The sequence below is a fragment of the Brachionichthys hirsutus genome, chromosome 15 (assembly GCF_040956055.1).
Source record: "Brachionichthys hirsutus isolate HB-005 chromosome 15, CSIRO-AGI_Bhir_v1, whole genome shotgun sequence".
Lineage (NCBI taxonomy): Eukaryota > Metazoa > Chordata > Actinopteri > Lophiiformes > Brachionichthyidae > Brachionichthys > Brachionichthys hirsutus.
Window position 1 is genome coordinate 4264820 of NC_090911.1, and position 20640 is coordinate 4285459.

Genomic DNA, 20640 nt, shown 5'->3' on the forward strand with positions numbered 1-20640 from the left:
GGAAGATGCATTTTGAGATCTCACCCTCGTAGTACCCTTTACCAGTAAAGTTAAAACCTCGATCAATGACATAATGAAGCTGTATGCAAGCTCATATATTCACAATGCTGATGAATGATTTTGCTCTGCAGTAATATGGAAGAAATCTTAGACTGGAATAATGCTATGTTTCATCGATCAATAACCAATTAAGAACAAGGATAAACAATCAAGAAATAATGATTGATGATTACATATAAACACTTTTGTGCACACTAAAATAACATTTGAGAATCTATGCCTAATGAGCTGACTTCTGCCATGTAGAGCAAAAACGAAGAATCAACTTGTTCAAGTTTGATTGAACGCTGCCAATATTATGTGATGATGCGTAATAAAGTTTGTTTATGTTTGTAATAAAGGGTTTGAATTAATGAGATAGCGTTTATGGTTCCAACAGGTTACTATAGCCAGCAAAATTAACAAATCCTTGTGATTCATTACCAAAATCAAAAAACTTTATCCTATCAATTTACCAAGAGCCCAGATCATCAAGGAGAGCTGCCGATAACAGGCGCGGCTGATGCAGTATATAGTAAAGGGGCTATTCGGCTGCGTGCTTAATCGGGTGTTTGCAGAGTAAACTACAAAATCACTCAGAGAGCGCACACCTCCGCCGAGCAGCTCACTTTCATTTTTTTCCAAGTCAAAGTACCTTTATTGTCATCATTCTATGAACAACCTGTCGGTAATTCCCCTCCTAATTTGATTTACACCATCCACGTGGTGATCTGGACCGTCATCAAAAGGTTCTAAATTGTTCTTGTTATCTTTATACACCAACCATGAAAAGTAAAACTGAAGTTGATGTTGATGTTTATTTTTAACTGATTCTTGAATCCGTAAATGGGGTTTTCAATGTTAAATTGTAATACTTTATATTCTGGATCCAATCTGGATGAAATTATAATAATATAATAATAATGGCCCTACATTAATTTGATCTATATTTTTGATTCCATGAAAACAAACCTTTAGCAATTGGATTCACATTGATATCATTATTAGTTTAGAAGTTATTCACAAAAAGCACACTTTCAGTAATGGTGGATTCTTCTGGACATAGATCCATAGCTTTTGATGATGCAACAAATCCATTTGCCCACTACTAAATCCACAGTATCTTGGTAATGCCAGCAAAAAACAAAATTGTTTTGTTGTAAAAATGTACCAAGATTTCAACTGGATCTGCTTCCTCAGGCATTAAAGAAAGAACTAGGGAATACGGGACGACACATAGAACGGCAGAGCCTGAACATACTGAGGAACAGAGAGGATATTCTGGCAGAGAACTGTCCAGAGAGGCAGGAGCTGATTAGGTGAGATGACGAACAGGTGCGTCTCGTTCAGTTCAACAAAGCCACCGCAGCTGTGCAGGGGCAGAAATCAACCTGCAGCAAAAGTCACCATAGCAACCCTCATAGAGGTTAAAACTTAATATATTTTACTGAACTCATTCTGGATTAGATCATTTTATTTCTTTTTAAAAAAAAGCAATTAAAGCCTAAGTTGCATGGCTGTTTTTTTGGAGGAGGGAGGAAGATATATGAAAGGCTCCAATCCGAATCTGTGTCTGTATCCATATCTATTTTGAACAATAGTGGGAATTTCGGCTAAACCTGCAGTGCTACCTGCTACCTGCTATGCTAATAATGAGCTTTCAGCTTTGACTGCCGCACGTTCAGGACTTCTGCCTGTTAATCATGATGTGTTGAGCCAAAATGACACTTAGGTCACAGAGAGAAATACAGACCTTAGGTTCTTAAGGCACTACACCAATATGTGGCGTTAAAAAGTAATCCATTAAAATACTTTACACTGACAGAGGGCCCAGATTTGAACATTCACACCAACAGACAGTTAATCAAGGTCAGAGCATCTTTGGGGCTCATCCCCTGCAGTGCTGTGCAGACAGAAGTTCCTGCAGAGTTTTAATCTAATGGTTTTGACTGGGATTATACCAGGTCAAGCCCTTATTGCAGACTTAGCTGAGCTGTCCATCATGAAAGTATTAAGTTGTACCCAGGTTGGATCAAATTAATAGGCTATCGCAGTGGAATAGATCTAGTAAGCTTCCAAGGAGGAAACATCATTTAGAAGCTCACAACTGCACTGAGCTTTGACCCTTAAGAGGTATAAGAAAACTATGAAGACAGATTATAGCACAAATATCAGGAACAGAATTCTGACAGTATCGCATTAATGTTAACCCAAGATTCATTTTGGCAATTGAACTCAAAGGAAAAGGGTAAAAGAAAGATGAAGAAAAACGAAACAGTCGCTTAAATTCTATCATAGGCTTTTCCGTCAAATCAAAGTGAATTCTATTGGACTGCTTTGAGCAAGCTGCCTCCCTATTGGCTGCTGTTGGTGACAGCATGGTGGCTTTTTATCTTTGAAATCATTTCAAAATGACTGACAGTCTAAATAAAGCCGGTTTGAAAAAGTCAAGATGGAAAACAAAGAAATAATATTAAGACACTTCAAAAATAAAATGTCAAACACCAAATCGTGCGGCTGGATGTATTGACTCTAAATGAGGACCTGATTTCTTACTCACCTTACCAAACCAAATAAACTGCTTCCACCAGGCTGTGTGTGTCTGTGTGTGCGTGTGCATGTGTGTGTTACTGTAGAAAGCTGGCAGATTGATGCAGGGCCGTCTTACCTCGGCCGTTGAGAGTGAGCGCACACTCGCTGCGTCCGTTGAGCGTGAGCGCACACTCGCTGCGTCCGTTCAGGGTGAGCGCACACTCGCTGCGCCCGTTCAGGGTGAGCGCACACTCGCTGCGCCCGTTCAGCGTGAGCGCACACTCGCTTCGAGTGTTCAGCGTGTGGCTGTGTGTGTCCATGAAGGACAACGCCTCGTCACAGTTTGTGCCCTGCTCCGTGTAGCTCTTGTCCATGGAGTTGACCATCACCGTCATCTCTTGACGGGTGCTGCTCAGTGTCTCCTTGCGCTTCTTGGCCAATTTCCTTCATAACAGGAAGAAATCAAAGCAAACAATGAGATAAGAGCAACAATGGCTGCGCTTGAATTGATCTGATATGATGCTGGCAGATGACTCAGAGATGTAATGAGATGGCTGTGCTAATGTGCCCCAGGCTGTGGTCATATTAGGGGTTTTATTGGGCTCCAGATGCTTTTCCAAGCAGTGGACTATAAATCCCTGGTAATGTGGAAAGGTGTGACACCCTAACCCAAATGCATCAGGGGCCTTGATGATTTAAATTTAGCCATAGCCTCTAAGGACGAAAGAATTGAAGCTCAGAATGGTGAACTGAAACAGTCAACCTGCTTTTATTGACCTACTTTGAGCTGATGTGTTAGAGCCTACAAGCAATCTGTTCCTGATCAAACACCATTACTGCATTGTGTACCAACTAAACACACACACACACACACACACACACTCGGGCCAGACTGAATCTATTGATCTCATATGTCGAGCCTTCATAATCCCATGTAAAGCTGCTCAACAATGTCAGTGAACTTTTACATGAGGTGACACCCTGAGGTTTGCCCCTAATCGACACGTGTTGCAGCCACAGGATATGGATGCATAGTAATAACATAATCCTACGCTAAGGACATTTAACTGTTTAATCACTGTTGGAAAATAATCCTGTACAGACTCTATGTATTGATTAACGCGTGTGTTCAGATGGCTCTAAGTGATCACAGAGAGAAGCATCCATTCTAGATGTTAAAAGCAGAACTGCAGTCCTTTCTTGCTCTTGCAAGTTAACCTTTAAAAAGTTAACCTTCCCGTATTTCCACAGAAGTATGACTCAAAAGAGGGGAACACCTCGCAGGTGGCACGCTCTAGCTGTCTCGCCGATGGTTGTCGATGCTCCGTTGCCGGAGGGGAGTGAGCAGTGTAAGAATTAACTACGGCAGCCCTCATATTGATTCTTGCACTTTGTTACTCTCTGCATAAACCCCTCTGCCTATTTAAATTGCAGTCTCTCTGGCGGACAACTGCTGTCTAATGATGCACTCCTGCTGCGTTGTTTTCGCACATCTCTGCTGTTTATTCAATTTCGCCGCTGTCTTGTGCCATATGGCAACGGGCCCCCGCTGCCTCCAAACAGTCATTTGCTCTGAAGGCTGTGACTCGAGGCTAAAGGCGGATCCGTTCTTCAGAAAGCCAAGTGACAAAGTGGTGACATCTTCCTCTGCCGGACCCACTTCTTGTCTTTTAATCTGCAATTAGAGTGGGAACAAACTGCATTCTTGCTGTTATAGCTTCATATTGTAATAGTGAAGAGGGGAGGAGGAGCAGCATGTACCCCAGGCAATATTAAGATTCGGCACTGTGTGCACTCATTGAGAAGGCTATTAAGAACGACTATAATCCATGTTTTATTACTGTATCACTGTCCTCATTTCGGTGTCTGCTTAGATTCAGATTTCCGCTTTCCTGGCCCGTTGTAATGGCTGAAGCAAGACCAGGCTGCATGGAATGCAGTGCCAAAACATGGAGAGCACACGCAACACTGGGGCGTTTGGTGAGCACCGTGGGCGTTCAATGAAGATTAATAGGCAAGCTATTCTCTTCTCATTTGTAAGACGGGTAAAATTAATGATAGATGACTATATCACAGGGTGGGATGTGGCAACAGAGAGTACGTGGAAGCGTAGGGCAGAGTTTGTGCACATTGATGAATGAATGCGTTTATCTTATCCCCCGATAGTTCGGGTAAAGCTGCATGTGGAAAAGTTCCAAATAAATTATGTGTAGGACTGATTACTTAAACAGCAAAATGCCCAACATAGAAGACAAAAAATAATCTCACAATTCTTTGAACAGCAGAGTGTGCATACGAGAAAGACAGGCCAGACCGATGGCAGAGCTGGTTGGAGGATTTAAAGATCACATATTATATCACAGTTCCAGACACTTATATGAGTTTTTCATAATATGTCTCCAAAGACTGGAGGTTACTTTATTAAGCAACGCTCATTAGAGACTTCGTCGACAGTTCATCTCGGATCTTAGCGCGCAATCCGTAGGTTCAGCTACAACAAAAAGAAGGCTGCAAGGACTGTATGTATTGTGATTGCCAGGACGTCTGTGCTGTGGGAGGTGATGCTGCTGCAACTTCTAACGCGAGAGCTTCAAAACCTTCAAGCTCAGCATGGCGGGGCCTCATTTCAACGCTGAAGCAGCCTAAACTCTGCGGCACGGGGACAAGGGAGAATTCATTAGACAATCCACACACATCTGCTGAGCTCGGCGTGCGCCTTTAGGAGTGTTAGTCGACTGACACGCAGCTGGGAGGGGCAACAGAAGCTTCTTTGATTAACCCAGTGGGGGGCAGTTGTCTGTCTGCACTGTCTCATTTGAAACACTTTAAAACGAGACGTCTGTCCATCCAGTCATCGTAGAGCCACGTATCAATTATGCCGTTTCTCTTTATTTACTCCAGAAGAGCAATACGTCTGACTCATACACTGACGTACAATACAGCTTAGCTGCTGACAAAGCTGCTTCATTGATTAGGAGAACTGTGTTGTTTTAAATAATAAATTAAATGTATTGTACTCGAAAGATGCAGCAGCGTGCGCCGCTGATACGACCGAGAATCGGTTTGCACCAAAGGCGTTAACTTGTTGACGCTCAAGCTGTGTGTAAAATACAATAAAGGAGAAACCAGGTTGAGGGTCAAACTGCAGTATTTGGGATTTAACAGTAACAGGATTACTCAAATCGAAAATGTTGCAGTGTCGAAGGAAAAAACATTGACCTTTAATCCAATAAATAGCATTTTAGTACTACATTTGTAAGAGCTGGCATTTTGCTCTACTCGTTTGTCATATTTTTTAAACTGCTTGCGGTTGCTGGTCACCTTCATTATGGCAAAGTCAATAAATGTCGCTTCATTTTATTTACCAATCAGTAATTGCCTAATTATGGCTTAAATCATGCAAATTTGACTGTTAGCAACATAGCTCAAACAGTTGCAGATGGCTCTTGATGACAATTTCAGGAATTATTAGGAATGTTACCAATAATGGATGACTAAATTAAATTTTGGTGATGATCAAGAAGAGATCCTGGATTGTGGATCACTTTGGAATTTTTCATTGTCATGTCAATAGAGCTTCAATAATTGTTCTTCAATTTCTCAGTTGATTATTGACCGATATTTATGGAATTAGACACAGTCATGTCGGGTGGGGGCCTCGGTCTTACCACGATATTTCATCGGGATTGGATTCAGAATGAGGTCAGGTAAAAATATTAAATTTTAACATTGTAATCTCCATTTAGATTAAAAAATCAGTTAAAAATTGATTCACTTAAATTTTTCATGGTTGGTGTATAAAGATACCAAGAACAATTTAGAACATTTTGCTGATCCATATCACCATGTGGATGTTTAGATCCGATTTCAAGGGGAATGAGATGTTTGACGGAGGTCTACACTTTGATATTGCATGTACTTTAATTCTTCTTGCTCTCAGTAAAAGAAGCTAAAACTGTCTCTCGGCTGCGTCTCTGCTTCCTGGGGTTCAGCTGTTATACGTAGCCCTAACACATTTAGTAATACCTTCAATGTGTCTTCACCACAGAAATAAAGACTCATGCTGACCCCAGCTTGTATTTTTTTTAAATTATTGCAACAGTGCTATCTGTGACTTGTAAAATGTATTTGTGTGTGTGTATTAGTGCTGAGTAAGTAGCTGATGAGACTGAGGTTGTAGTAAACTGTGACAGATGTTTTTTTTTCTCCATAACATATTTTAAAATATGTGAATTTAAACTCCATCATTCCCTGCGTGACATCCCTTCTCCCTGCGCTGGCTGCTGTTCCGCTTTCCCTTTCCTAATCAACATTCAGAGCTCGTAGGTAAAAAAAAAAAAAAAGAAGAAAATCTGCAAGGCTTGTTCCAATTAATGTGATTCTTGCTGTATGCTCATCTTTAATGAAGGTGTTTGCCCTGAGCGCATTGTGTTATACATGGTGTGTTTAGCAGGCTTCCCAATCTGACTGTAGTGGAGGTGATTATGAAAAGTATGATTTATCAAGTATAGGGAGGGTGATTAATATGTTTCTCTGTGTGTGTGTGTGTGTGTGTTTCTAGTGAAGAGGAAGCCATTTATTTATTAAAAGTAAATTCCACCACGCTATAAAAGTGCCAGATGTTGGTATAGGCCTGTTAATTATTGAACCCGCTCAATACAATGCATGCACTTATTTATGATATGATACAACCGGCTGCCAGATGCAAATGAAACTGACAATGAAACACCGTCATGAGCGGACTTTATGGACTTTATTCTTCAGAAAGAAGAAAATGTATTTGTGTTATCACCTTTAACTCAACTGCTAACTGTTCTCCTATCATGTAGAAACAGAGCAACAGTACCATTATTTTCATTCGGGGGGGGGGGCTAAAATGTGGGTGAAATACCAAAAACTGTAAATTGAAAGACAATAAAATGCTTCTTCCAGAATAGACATTGGATGTAGGTTCCATGCAAGTATTAGAGTAACAGCATATACACTCAAGTCAGTTAAAATGTGTGTGTGTTTGGAGTATATATATATTTTACTTTCTGTAATATGGAATGTTTTTTATAGGTTAAAATCAGAACATGTAAGTGTAGGTGTATTTAAAGTGCCTGCTGCCTGCATGAATTAAAATCGAATGGGAATCACGGCCTGCACTGGCCCCAGGCCAATTGATTTCTCCCCGGTTCCTCGCAGCAGCAGCAGCAGCCGGTGTGACCACCTGATTAAAGGACAGTTGCAGATAGTTGATCACATATTTAACAGCATCTCTGATGACGAGTCTGGCTGCATTCACCTCTGGCAGCATTGCTAAAGTGCATATTTTGGAGCGAGCGGGGTGTTCTTTACGCTTTCAAAAGACTTTGATGAATGCACGAACGCATTAATGGGATTCATCAATCATAGAGGTGCTGCAATCACATGCCTGGCACGAGGTTGTCATCACGGCTGAAGACGAACGCTTCAGAGAACGCTCTGGAGGATCGCCTCTTTGAGAATGCAACGCATAATTAATATGGCGAGATCGACGCCGTGTATCTGTATACAACATAGTACTTTATGGGCTCAGCTCAGAAGAAAGCAGGATCGGATCCAGTATTGTCAGAGTCTTTCTTATGAGCTATGTCGCTGTGTATGACAGAAGAGGGAAAGACACAAGTGGAATATTATGACGGGCAATGCAGGCTGCATAATCAAGCCGGACATCCCAGTTCTCTCCAGAATTGTGTTCTTTCTCATTTAATAATATATTTGGGGCATTTTTACATTTATTTGATTGGGTAACTGAATATGTGGCTGGAAAATCATGAAGGGGAAAGTTGTGCAGCAAAGGGACACGGATGGAAATCGGGTCCAAGGATGGCCCTGGTGCATGGGGGCTGTAGACCCACCACACTATCTGTGTCTGTGTGTGGCCACTCACAAATAAAACCATGTGCCTGCAGAATGCCATGAGCCATTTTTTTAAAAAGATTATCCACTTTCATTAACCTAAAACCTTCCAATCAGTGAACGCAGGCTACCTAAAACTCTGAGAAATGCAAAAATCAATTTTCAAAATCAGCGTTTAATGCAGGTCTGAATGTTAGCTTTTAAATCCTTGACTTTGTGCACAAAATGAAACACTTTAAACTGTAGCAACCACCTCCACCTCACCCTCATGCACACTGGTGGTAATCCAAGAAAATGCCATTTTCCTGCAACAAAAGCACAAAGCTGATGCTCGGATAGTTTCACTCACAGCCTTGCCAATCCCTTCTTAGCTCGGTCAACGATTGCGCTCAGCTCTGACGACACCGCTCCTCCGAACTACTGGGGCTTCCCATTCAGCAGAGCTATGATCTAACGCGTGAGTGACACTCGCCACAGTATCATCTCCAGGTGTATTCTGAGATGTTCTTTGAAGCAAGGCAGCCTCCATTCTGTCCTGTGATCACAGCCATCTCAAGACAGATTAGTGTGCATCCATCCATCCACAAAGGCTGTACAGAGGGAGCCTTTTGAGCTTCAGCGGGAACGCAGAGCTGCAGAATAAGCTTTTCTACCATTCAGAGGTGTGATATGGAATAATCTGCTATATTAAGAGAGAATAAAAGCAGCAGCACACATTGTTTGATGATGTAGGGGACGTCTAAATAGAGAGGAGATTATGCTGTGATCACAAATGTCTCATCAGCTAAAGACACAACTCCACCATCGCCATAGAATCAAGGGGCTGGACGGGCAACAAGCCAAATAGCATGCTTGAAAGAAGGAAAGGAAAGAGCATGAGATGCTTTGTTGCCAGATTGATGGGATGGAGTGAGGTTGGAGAAACTCTTTAAATAATCACATGCATGTAGCACCTGCTTGGAAACATCAACAAGTTGGATTCTTCAGCTGCACATCTCATCAATCGCTGTATTTTCCTACGCATTAGCAGGATTTGAACATAATTGTGCAAATAATTGTGTTTGGACAAGCTCATTGATGTTCCGTGCACAACTAAAGCACAGATGCGCTGCGATAGGCACTTCAAAGCGAGCGCTAAAATCATTGGAGGCAAATGAAAAATTCACACTCAGTAAAAATGCAGCAGCCCGTGCATCGATTTTCTCTTTTTTTTTTCTTTCACAAGATGAGTTTGGCAGCAGTATAATCATGAAGGCAGTTTAGTTCATCATATAATAAACTCCTCCAAAGTCAAGTCATGTCTGATTTAGCATCTCAGCGGCAGGTCTATTCTGAGCGGCGGCGCGCTTCCGTCAGAAGTCATGCCAACGTGACACACCGCATGATGCGATCAGCGTGCGGAGACGGAGCGGAGTGGACGTCCTCCATTCCCTTCGGCAGAGAGTTACAGTTGGCCCTCTGTAATTGCTCTGGTCAGGAGGACGATGGGATTGCTCTTTGCGTGCATGGGAGAGCGTATGTGGGTGAGAAGCATGGCACTAACATCACACAGAGCGGTTACTTACAGGTAGTAAGTGTAGGAGTGATAGGTTCTTCTGCCGATTGGGGTGGTAGTACGATTTAAGCAGTGGAGGAGGGAAGGGGATGGAATGAAAAGGAAAGAAAAAAGTAAAAATATATTAATGTTTGAAAAAAGAGTAGAAATGGACAAAATCAGATATGGTGGCATACGTGGAGGCAAACTCGTGATCATGAGGGCAAAGGTGATTGCTTGGAGTCATGTCATGCTTTGCAAAGAGAGGGTGGGGCTCGGTACTGGATCTAATTGATTTGATATCGAGCTGGCAAATCAATTCTGTCAACTAACCGCCCCCCCCCCCCACTCCCCCTCCCATCATCATGAACATAATATTAAGCACCCATACAAATTAACATGCCTGACCTTCAGGTTGAGACCTAACGAGCAGCTCGAATGTCGAAACATGCCTCCCATTCGCTGCTGTTAACGGCAAATTACACAAAAACCAGCCAATGAAGTCTTCTCCATCTCCGATTGGATGAATGCTAATTGAAATCAATTCCATTAGTGCGGGTTGATTTTAACACCCACCCACTGATCGCTGACAGGGGCTGCTGTGGAAAATCTAGAAACTTCTGCTTCTCACTCAACTCCATCTGATGCTGACCTTTGCTCTTTGATCTGAAATCTAAGAGCGACGACGATGCATACTAAACTTTATGGTGAAGTACTTCTGTCCTGATGTTCCACAGTGGAGATATTAAAGGAATCCAATGGAGTCCACTAATGAAATCCCCACAGAAACTGACTTTGAGGCGGTTATTTCAAGCCTGGCTGTGGACGAAGGGGGCCTGATATTTGCTAAGCTTTAGCTCCAGTGATTGCTGGGAAATGTACACAGGACCTTCTTGCAGCATAAGGTCCGGGGCTAATGCAAACTTCCTGTGGCTATGCGGTCATCCTTTTTCATTTTGAGCCATTCATTATATTTTCTGTCTTATCTCCTCCCCTCCTCCTCTTACCACAAGCCTCAAAAACACATTTCCTACTCCGATGTCACCGAAGCACTGCACATTTTGTTTGAGGGTGCCGTGGAAACGGATTAATTTTTCATGGCACAGTGTATCTCACGGCTGTAAACATTTCTAATGGGGCGTATCAACATAATCAAATTAATTATTTAACGCTACGCTGACAATGCCGCCGTTTGAGGGAGAGGAATGCAAAATTATAAAAACACAAACCACACTCATTGTGAGAGTTCTGCAAGTGAGTTCACAAATCCGACGTAGTATTTCAGCGAGTAAGTTAAAGAGCTCACCTTTTCTTCATGAGGAGCACCACTCCGAGGAAGATGATGACGAAGAGGAGGATGCCGGCGATTACCCCAGCGATCTTCACCGTGTGGTCCGTTTGTTTCTCGGGCTCCACGGCGTCAGGCTTGTGAGTGGCCGCTCCTGGAAAACAGATTTGATATTGATCAAATGAAGGAAAAGGGATTAATCGACTAGACTGCACACTCATTGGCGAAGTGAAGGAGTGAGGCTGACAAGCTGATATAATTTGGCATTCCGTGGGTCATTAATATTAATACACATTCATTGGCTAGTAGGAATGTTCATTTTGAAAGCTCGAGACTCCCAGTTTTCCATCTTTAGCGCCGTCACACAGCAAGTGGCTCTGTTGATCAAGCTGCACTGGGGAAGATAAGTGTGAACCAACTTTACCCTTGGTTCATCATAAATGGGGCAAGTGGTGTCGAGGCTTGAGAAAAATGTAGGATTCTTAGTGGGGAAAGATAATGCCAAAGAAGATAAAAAAAAACACCTTAAAATAACTAAAACATTACATATCTGCATCCAAGAAGGGTGGGGGTGGGGGGGCTTGTTTCAACAGCATCGGCTACTCGGGGGAAGTGATAAGACGCTCTTGGAGGAAAGAAACTGTTCCGGAATGACAATTGTCCACCCCGACAACACCATTATTCCTTGTCACTCGGTGTAAATTTCACATGATAAATCGCTCTGTCAGATAAATCTGTTCCTGCTCTCCGGTTGGCGTATTGCCGTTTTCTCTCCTTATCAAAAAAGGTAAGTATCTATCCCAGGCTGGTGGTGACATATTGTTCTTTCAGCACCCAGGCCTTTAGTTTATTTATCCTGTGGAGGATTTCAAGACTGGTGACATATTAGCAATTCCGCCTGGACTGATGGAACGGATTTTGTCTCAATATACTGTTACAAGCTAATCTCATAGAAATGATGTCAGTGACGAATCCCGATTTGAGCTGTGAGCTCCGTGCAACTGCAAATTCTTCCAGTCTAGCCTGAGAAAAATAAATACCCAAACAAATTGAAAGAGCACAACATTCTAATAATTAAATTCTGCACTTTTGATAAATATTCAGGCCCTCACACGGAGAACTTCTGCATACTTTCTGCATGTTTACACTTGTCACAAATGCAGCAAGGGAGTCTTAATTCTCAGAAATAATGAGAACTTCCCATGAGAGGGGATTACTGGGAAAATCTCTGCGCTGACACATCAAATGACAAACACACCTCAAATGGGTCATTCAAGTCCAATAATAATGAGCGGATGAAGGCAGGATATCATGTCTTTGAGCCTTTGATTTAATAACACTGATACAATGCAAACAGCAGGAGAATACAACCACACACATGCAATATTTTTTATTTGTTTGTTTCCTACCAAGTTGACAGAAAAAACTGCTGGTTAGGGAATGTGCAGACCAGTCTGACCTGTTAGTTGGCTGTCGCCGGCCGCCGGGGCGACGCGGATGTAGGGAGTTGTGAGCTGAGTCACGAGTATGGCGGCTGAGGAGCATCAGAGGATCCGAGATTGCATGCAGTTGTCAGAGATGGAGGGAAAGACAAACAGAGAGAGAGAGCGAGAGAAAGAGAGACCACGCTGAGGCAAAAACAACAACCACACCAACAGTTCCCACCATCATGCAGTACTGAGGAAGAAAATGACACCCATTACAGCATGAATAAGCATGTCACAATTTGTTTTGCCAGGTTAGCTACAGTCATCATGTGCTGCAACCCAATGTTAAGCATTTGAACGCATCCCTTCAGATGACAAATTGCTCATAACATCCTTCTATTTCGACTGCATGCCGTTCTGTTTTCCAGACTATTAACTCATGTAAATGGAGATAGCTGGAACGCCAGGGGAGAAAATCCATAGTCTAACACGCAAACTCCACTATGCACAAGATTGTTGGTGCGGGTGACAGGACCTCCCCCCACACCCAGAACAGAATGTGACTCGGGCTCTCGCCGGCCGTATCAATTCTGCTCCCGGATCAATAGTGCTTAGACCTCATCACCTTTAATGTGTGGAGCAGAATATACAGGCGGCATAGCTAAGTAACTTCAACCCTCAGTAGTCACACAGGCTGCCTCCCAGCCATGGAAAAAAAAAAACAAGCCCTTATTCAATGTATTGACCGAAAATACATGAGGCCCAAAGCACACATTTAATGCACTCGCAGACGTATCAGCATTTAAACCGAACTAACTTGGCGCAGAATGCCACGATTTTGATTTCAGCTAAAGACGTGGAATCCCCTTACCTTTAGTGGCGACTCGGACGCAGTCAATTTTGGTCTCCTGTACAGTGAGATTTAAGGTGGGGGGGGGGGGGGGGGGGACGACACACAAAAGAACAGACATTATCATGCATGCACACACGACACACACAAACACTCATGGCAGTAAACGCAGCTGCGTGAGACGCCATGTTCAGCCAGTTCCACGCTGCTCCTTATCATCTTATGAGAGCAGCGACTGTGCCACAAAACGCAGTAAGGCAAGAAGGCCTCGAGTATAGATTAGCGGCGTTGAGCTGCTGATTCGTCAGCCAACGGCGATCTGTCGGCAGCCTGCGGCTCAAGGTGCTCAGCCACTGTGGAGGAAGCCATCGCCCCGTGACACGCGACACCAATACAGCATGCAGGGCTCTAAAAATGACACTTCAGGGAGCCTTTCTGAATATATAAGGGAGTTTCAGCTCTGACAACAGCCTTTACACACACACACACACACACACACGCACACAAAAGAAAACAGAAAAATAAAAGCTTGCTGTTGGCAGAGAAGTTTGTTGTCAACAAAGGTCTGCTGAAAAGGAAAGAGGACCCAGACGGGAACACAGAGCCGTTGAGTGTTGTGTTTGACCCGGCCAATGAGAGCGCACAGGAGAGCCAACATTTAAACACAATGAGGGGTTTACTAAAGAAAGGCCATTAATGCTTATTCTCAATGCGTGCGTCTTCATTCGACAGCAGCACCGAAGCTCTCCAATGGCCTTCCTTCTAAAAAGCAACATTAAATCTGACTATTAGTGGAAGACGATGCAATAATACCTGGTAACTATTTCAAGTGCAGCCATCCTCAGACTTTAATTTAAATTTCTCGTGACATCCATTGATCCTAACGGCTTAATGGCAGATAATGCGCACGGACTATTGTGAGCCCAAACGCTGAATAGAAACATAGAAGAAGACGCAGCTTTATTCTGCGTCAACGAGTAGCTCTTTCACTTAGTCTGATCACAATAAAGAACTGTAAGCCAATTCCTGCGACTCCCCGGCAAATCCTGCGCCGATGTGTTACTCCAAAGAACAAAACTCGCTAATTGTATTCAGCCTCGCCCCAGGCGTCATTCTTACCGCCTCCTTTAAGACGTGCTCGTGCTTTTAAAGCAGCCTGGTTATTGGGATTCTAATTCAGGGCCGCAATGGGTTCTTGAAGTCACCGTTGAGCTGTCTGTTGTGACTGGAAGGAGGACCCTGCCAAGTGTCACTTGTATTTGACCTGTGCGATTTGGCAGCCCTGTCGGATTTGCCTGCCTCTCACACTTTACCGCTGGTCGGACACCTGCTCCTCCTTAGCGCGGCCAATCAGCGACTTGTCTGGTGTTTTCCGTAAAGCTCATCGGATGAGGCAGGAGAACAGGGCAGCAGTAATGGCTGGAGAGCGAGCCCGTCACCGCCCCGGCTCGCTGCGCTCCACGCCTGACCCCGCCGTAGCTTATTAAGATGCGCCAGAGAACCGACACGTCGAGCTGAGGCCAGATGAAATTGTGCTGCTCTGTGCACGTGTCTCCCCGTGGGAGCAGACGGTGTGTGGAAACTTCAGCTCCTTTAATTCAACGGGTCAATCAATCCGTCAGCCCAGCGTTCATTCTCATTTAAGTCAGCGGCAAAATAATTAGCATTGTTTTACGCGCTTTAAGCGGTTGTGCCTGTGACGAGAAACGATGGTTTAGCTCAGGTGAGTCCTGCATAAACGACGAGGAACATAAAAAAAGGTCGACTTTCACCTTCATTAAATTCGATGGATTTCTTGCCCGCGATTATTAAATTAAGAACAACCCGACCTTCCCTTGGTTACGTTTATCTGTCTTGTTTAGTTGCTGAGTCGTGACAGTGTTACTATACATACTTATTAGCGCTGTCAAGCAACAAAATGTCAACCAGCTAATACAAATTACATTAGTTGTCCTTTTTTGGGGGTCATGTTTTGCTTATACAAAGAAAAAAAAATGCTCCTTTATTTAAATAAATACTCATCATTATACAATGTAATTATAATTTTTCACAATTTCAAAGTATTAAATATTTTAAGTCAACAAATTGCACTGAGAAATGTAAAACTGCTAATTGTGGAGTGTAATTATGCACCCCATCATTCTTGTTAGTGATAAATAAATATGTATGGAGCTTAATTCCTTAAAGTACTTTTTAATTGTCTTGTCTAATCTGTAATAATGTTATTTAAAGAAAGTATTGGCTGCCAAAAATAAAAATAAACGTTTTCTGTTTTTTGCGCACAAATGTCTTATTTATAGCTTTGATGCAACTTTGACTGACGCTGCTGGAATAAAGTGGAACCACGCACCCCGTTGGCTGTGCTGACAGCCTGGTAGTAGATGCTATAGCTCTTCTGAGGCAGCAGAGGGGCGTTCCAGTAGCCGTTGTAGGTCTTGTTGTCCCCCACAGTGAAGGGCTGTGCCGAGTGGATGCCGGCGGCAGGGAACTGAGCGGTGAAGTAGTACTGGGAGTTTAAGAGAGTCGCATTCTGGAAATGGATGGGAACTGGGTAGCAACGTAGGATTTCCGCCGTGCCTCTTGCTCGCCGTGGTCGCTCCTGCTCCACCACTACCTGGTATGCACTGCAAGCAGAGGACACAAACAGAATGAAACGTTTCCAACAGGCTAAAGAAGTCTCAGAAAGAAAAACATCTTTATGGATGGGGCAGCAATACATGATGAAAGCAGAGCACATCAAAAACCAAGACCAAGTTTCAAGAAATTCTTCTTCTTCTAGACATAAGATAGAAGAGGATCTTTTTGATGTACTTCTTATAGAGCCATTTCAGATTTGCTCATTAAAGGTTTTAATTCAAAGTATCACGATATAGTGCATGATTGTGTGTCTGTGTTACGGCCCAAAACGAGAAACAACGTATTCAAGGAGGACACAGAAGCAACGATGAAGGTTTAAACGTTCAATTTTGTACCCTGTGCCCCGAAACAAAAATAAAAAAAAACAAAGTGCAACTCAAACTGGACCCCTGGGGTCTTCTCATTTACACACACGTACTCTGTTTTACTCCTGCTCACCTTCATTCTTCTCTTTTCTAGAGCAGACCTCCACTTCTCTAAATTCTCTATCTGCTCCCTGCTCTGACTGCAGATCACAATGTCATCTGCAAACATCATATTCCAAGGAGCTTCCTGTCTCACCCCATCTGTTAGTCTATCCATCAACATGGCAAATGAAAAGGGGCTCAAAACTGATCCCTGGTGCAATCCCAATCCCTTCACTGGTGTCGTACAACCATCTGACATGTCCTGAACTGCACTGACATACGTCTTTGCCACTCCAGACTTCCTCATGCAGTACCACAGTTCCTCTCTTGGCACCCCGTCATAGGCTTTCTCTAGATCCACAAAGACACAATGCAGCTCCTTCTGACCGTCCCTGTACTTCTCCATTGCTAGCCTCAACACAAACTTTGCTTTTGTGGTACTTTTCCTCTGCAAAAAGCCATACTGCTGCTCATACAGCCAAAAGGAGCCAAAAGCTAGGGCTGCAAATAAAACCGAAGCCCCAGCACCGGCGATGAATCACGGCGTTCAGCCTGCAGAAGCGAGCTGGTGACTGGAGCGCCATGCGCGCACAGGTGCGCCAAACGGTACTGAGGCGAGAGCGCGAGCAACCAAAGCACCTGAAAGCCAGCCTATTTACAGGCTGGGAGAAGGCAGCGCTCCAGAACACAAAATATAGTGGGTTCAAAAACAGCCAACTAATTATTAAGGGCTGATCTGTGAATTCTACACAAACCTCCCCAGATTTACCTCCAAAACAAAATAATATAAGTACAAAAAGTGACCAAGACCATTCAAAGAACAAATGAAATCCACCTGAATCCTTGCGTGGGCGGAGCCATGTGCAGAGCACGTAACAATATGTCCCCATGAGGCCTCCCACTTGCCTGACACTGAGTGTAGTGCATGTCAATACCAAGGCCCAAGTTTCACATTATATACTTGTGTTTCACTGATGAATGATAGACATCTATTAGCTGAGACCCAGCTGGCATGATCGTATTTTGTTTCTCTGATGATTTAACATCCAAATGTCAAGTGTGAGCAACAATTTAAAATGCATAGGGACGTGACTCTAGAAAGACGCAAACATATCTCAACAACTGTGCTCGTAAACAACCAAATTTTGGTAAATATCCAAATATAACACATTCACCTGGTAATACTTGAACAGGAAACGCTCAAGGCTCAAAAACATAATGCAAGATAAATGAGCAGTGGCATTGGACAGGGCCTGGCGTTATTTGCATTTTCATTATTCAACAACTGAAAAGGTTAACGGCTCTCTCCATTTCCTCTCCACCTGAGCCTTGTGTTTAGCTAGATCAAAACTGCAGCCCTCTGTGCCTCTGACAGAGATGATATTGTCTCCGAGTCGGCCACTTAGCTGGAGGGGGAGACTGACTGTCTTATAGAAGTTCACGTTAGTATGCATCTCGCATCCACCTGCTAAATCTATTGAGTCACTGAGTGACAAAGACTCTGTTTACAGCTGCCACTGGGAATAAGGAGCCATGATTGGGGACTAGAGCTCCAAAACAGCCAACTAATTATTACGGCTGATCTGTGAATTCTACATACAGCGAGACACATTTCTGATTTTAGCACGTCTCTGAAAAACATAAAAGATATAAATACATCATTTCATTATTGGATTAATTCTAACTGTTCTTTTTAGAGCCATTTTTGAAACCTTGTATTTTGTTCTTTTCATGCTCTTACATAAGGATAAACATTATATCCGGTATTCAATTCACAATATTTTGATAGCCACCGAGATGTGATCACAATCCAGGTCAGATCAACTGCCTATCGATCCAACATGGAGCGGCACCTGGCACCAACATGCGTTTGCTCATTCAGATATAGGTGTTGATGCCAACTGACATGCAAGGTTAGAAGAACGTTTTGGCTACAGAAAGATCTCACAATCTTGTCGACCCATCCCTCACCTAAGGAATTAGATCTCAGCGTTGCCTCCGTGCCAAAGTCTCTTGAGCTAAAGAAGATTCCAGCGCTATTGGCTACAGATCAGAATAAATACGATTTGAACATGAACATATGACTCTTCATTACTTTGTTGATGTATTAGTCTATTTTTCATTGTACAGAATTAATTTCTAATTTATTCTTTAACTTCTATTATGCCATGCAAAATGACGTTGGCATCATATGAACCTCCGCATTATGGAGCAAATGAAATCTGTGCTGTAGCCTTGTACTCTTAAACTGTGTAGTCACAGTACCAACAGCCCTGGAGATGATCAATTGTTCCCTGCAGTTGGTACCGGATGATTAAGTGTTCCCTTGTGTGTACAGCATGTGCTCTTTAACCCTGCAGTTTATCATATGGTTCCTACAGTGTCATTAGAACCCCCCCCCCCCCCCCCGTTACGCTCAGTGGGTGCGTCCCAACTCCTCCGAGTGCTCCCACTTACTGGGGTTGGGAGGTGATGAAATACCTGATCCCGCTGAGAGTCTGCAGGAGAAGTCAGCCTTAATTACTGTCCCTTATTGAGAGCAGGGGTCAAAGGGCAGCTGGCGATGCTGCATGGGAGCCCCTTAAGTAGCAGCAGAGGAATGAGTGATGATTGGCCTCGTCTAAAACTGTACTGTAGATCTGATGTGAGCTTTGACGGGACCAGAATTTAAAATGATGTCTCCTGTCAGTCATATTCCATCAGGTGTAATGCATCGACACTAACTGCTCTTTCAGGATAAACTAGGAAAAAAGGCCATGTTTACGCCATTATATATATTCAGCTATGAAGAATTATGGCTCCAATAGCTTTCTATTGTTTGCTGTAGCAATGTGCTCAGAGCTTTCCCATCTTAGCATTTCATATTGCAAATCAATCACAGACGAGGAAACAAAACAACTCTGGTTCCCCACAGGAGGCTTCTTATGATATGATGATGTGGCTGCGCTACGATTTAGACACAATGCAAAAATAAGACTTCTCTTTCCCAGGCAAAACATCCAAAGTGCCAAAGGCTATGAGGCTCAGAGGGTAAGAACTCTTGTAAAGTGGAAATCTGAATCACTTCCACAGAAGAGCCACTGCGGCAAGAAGCTGAAAAGTAGCTCACAATAAATTAGCAATTTAATAAAATGTTTTGTTCATCAATTTGAGCGTTGGTAACAATAATACCCACTTTACCCGTTTCATTCAAACCCATTTTCAACAGCAACGTGCAGCATACGCATGAAATATTTAAAGAAACGCCCTCATGAATGCGATGACTCCTCTTTCCTGTAATTACTGATGTCATCTTAATGCGCCTTTGACAGCTGACACCTCCTGCTGCATTCACAATTTACATGATGAGTCCCTTTGACAGACCAGAGTCATTTAGTCATATACTGGATTGAACATGGCAAGAATGACAAACAACAGATTAAAATCCTGGGACAATCACAAGGAGAAAAGTATCCTTTACAGTTGCATGTGATGTGATGCCAATAAATTATTTGGAAGTTTCATTCACATCTAGAGGATTTAAAGAATGATTCTATTTGAACAAGAAAAGCACAGAAATGTTAACATTGAAAACCCATCTGTGAGGGTTGCTATTAGGGATGTCCCGATCCGATCTTGTGATCAGAAATCCGGCCCGACCACGAGTTTGTGGAATCGGACGTTAGCTCCCGATTAGGACTCGGATATTTATGGATAGTTATTGTCATTCATTACTTCTTGTCAGCTCTGGAGTTACGCTGTGGCACAGAATGACAGCTCTCTCCTACAGACAGAGATGGTAACGCGTTCGGCGTGACATCACTTCCTGTGACACTAAGCACAGAAGCAGTTTGAAGCGAGTCACGCGAGATTGTCTGCGCTGTGGAAGTATTTTGAAGTGGATGACAAAAACCTGCGGTTAAGCTGCTGTTAATTTCATATTAAATAAGATATTAATATTTAATATTTCCTGTTGCACTAGTCCAAGTCTAAAGTGAAAAAAGTATTTTATTTATTACTTGAATGTCAAAGTCAAAGTCAAAGTAGCTTTATTTGTCAATTCC

The 20640-nt window shown here is 43.0% G+C and overlaps 1 protein-coding gene across 1 annotated transcript in view; it reads right to left on the reverse strand.

The window, feature by feature from the left end:
• Positions 1-20640, reverse strand: part of LOC137904537 (receptor-type tyrosine-protein phosphatase mu-like) — a 139814-nt gene that overhangs the window by 30387 nt on the left and 88787 nt on the right. Inside the window, exons 12-17 of the mRNA XM_068748730.1 lie at positions 15904-16177; positions 13575-13611; positions 12736-12810; positions 11295-11430; positions 10020-10049; positions 2708-3015 (exon numbers count right to left, since the gene is read on the reverse strand). Of these exons, the coding sequence (XP_068604831.1) occupies positions 2708-3015; positions 10020-10049; positions 11295-11430; positions 12736-12810; positions 13575-13611; positions 15904-16177 (860 nt within the window). The remainder of the gene's footprint in view (positions 1-2707; positions 3016-10019; positions 10050-11294; positions 11431-12735; positions 12811-13574; positions 13612-15903; positions 16178-20640) is intronic.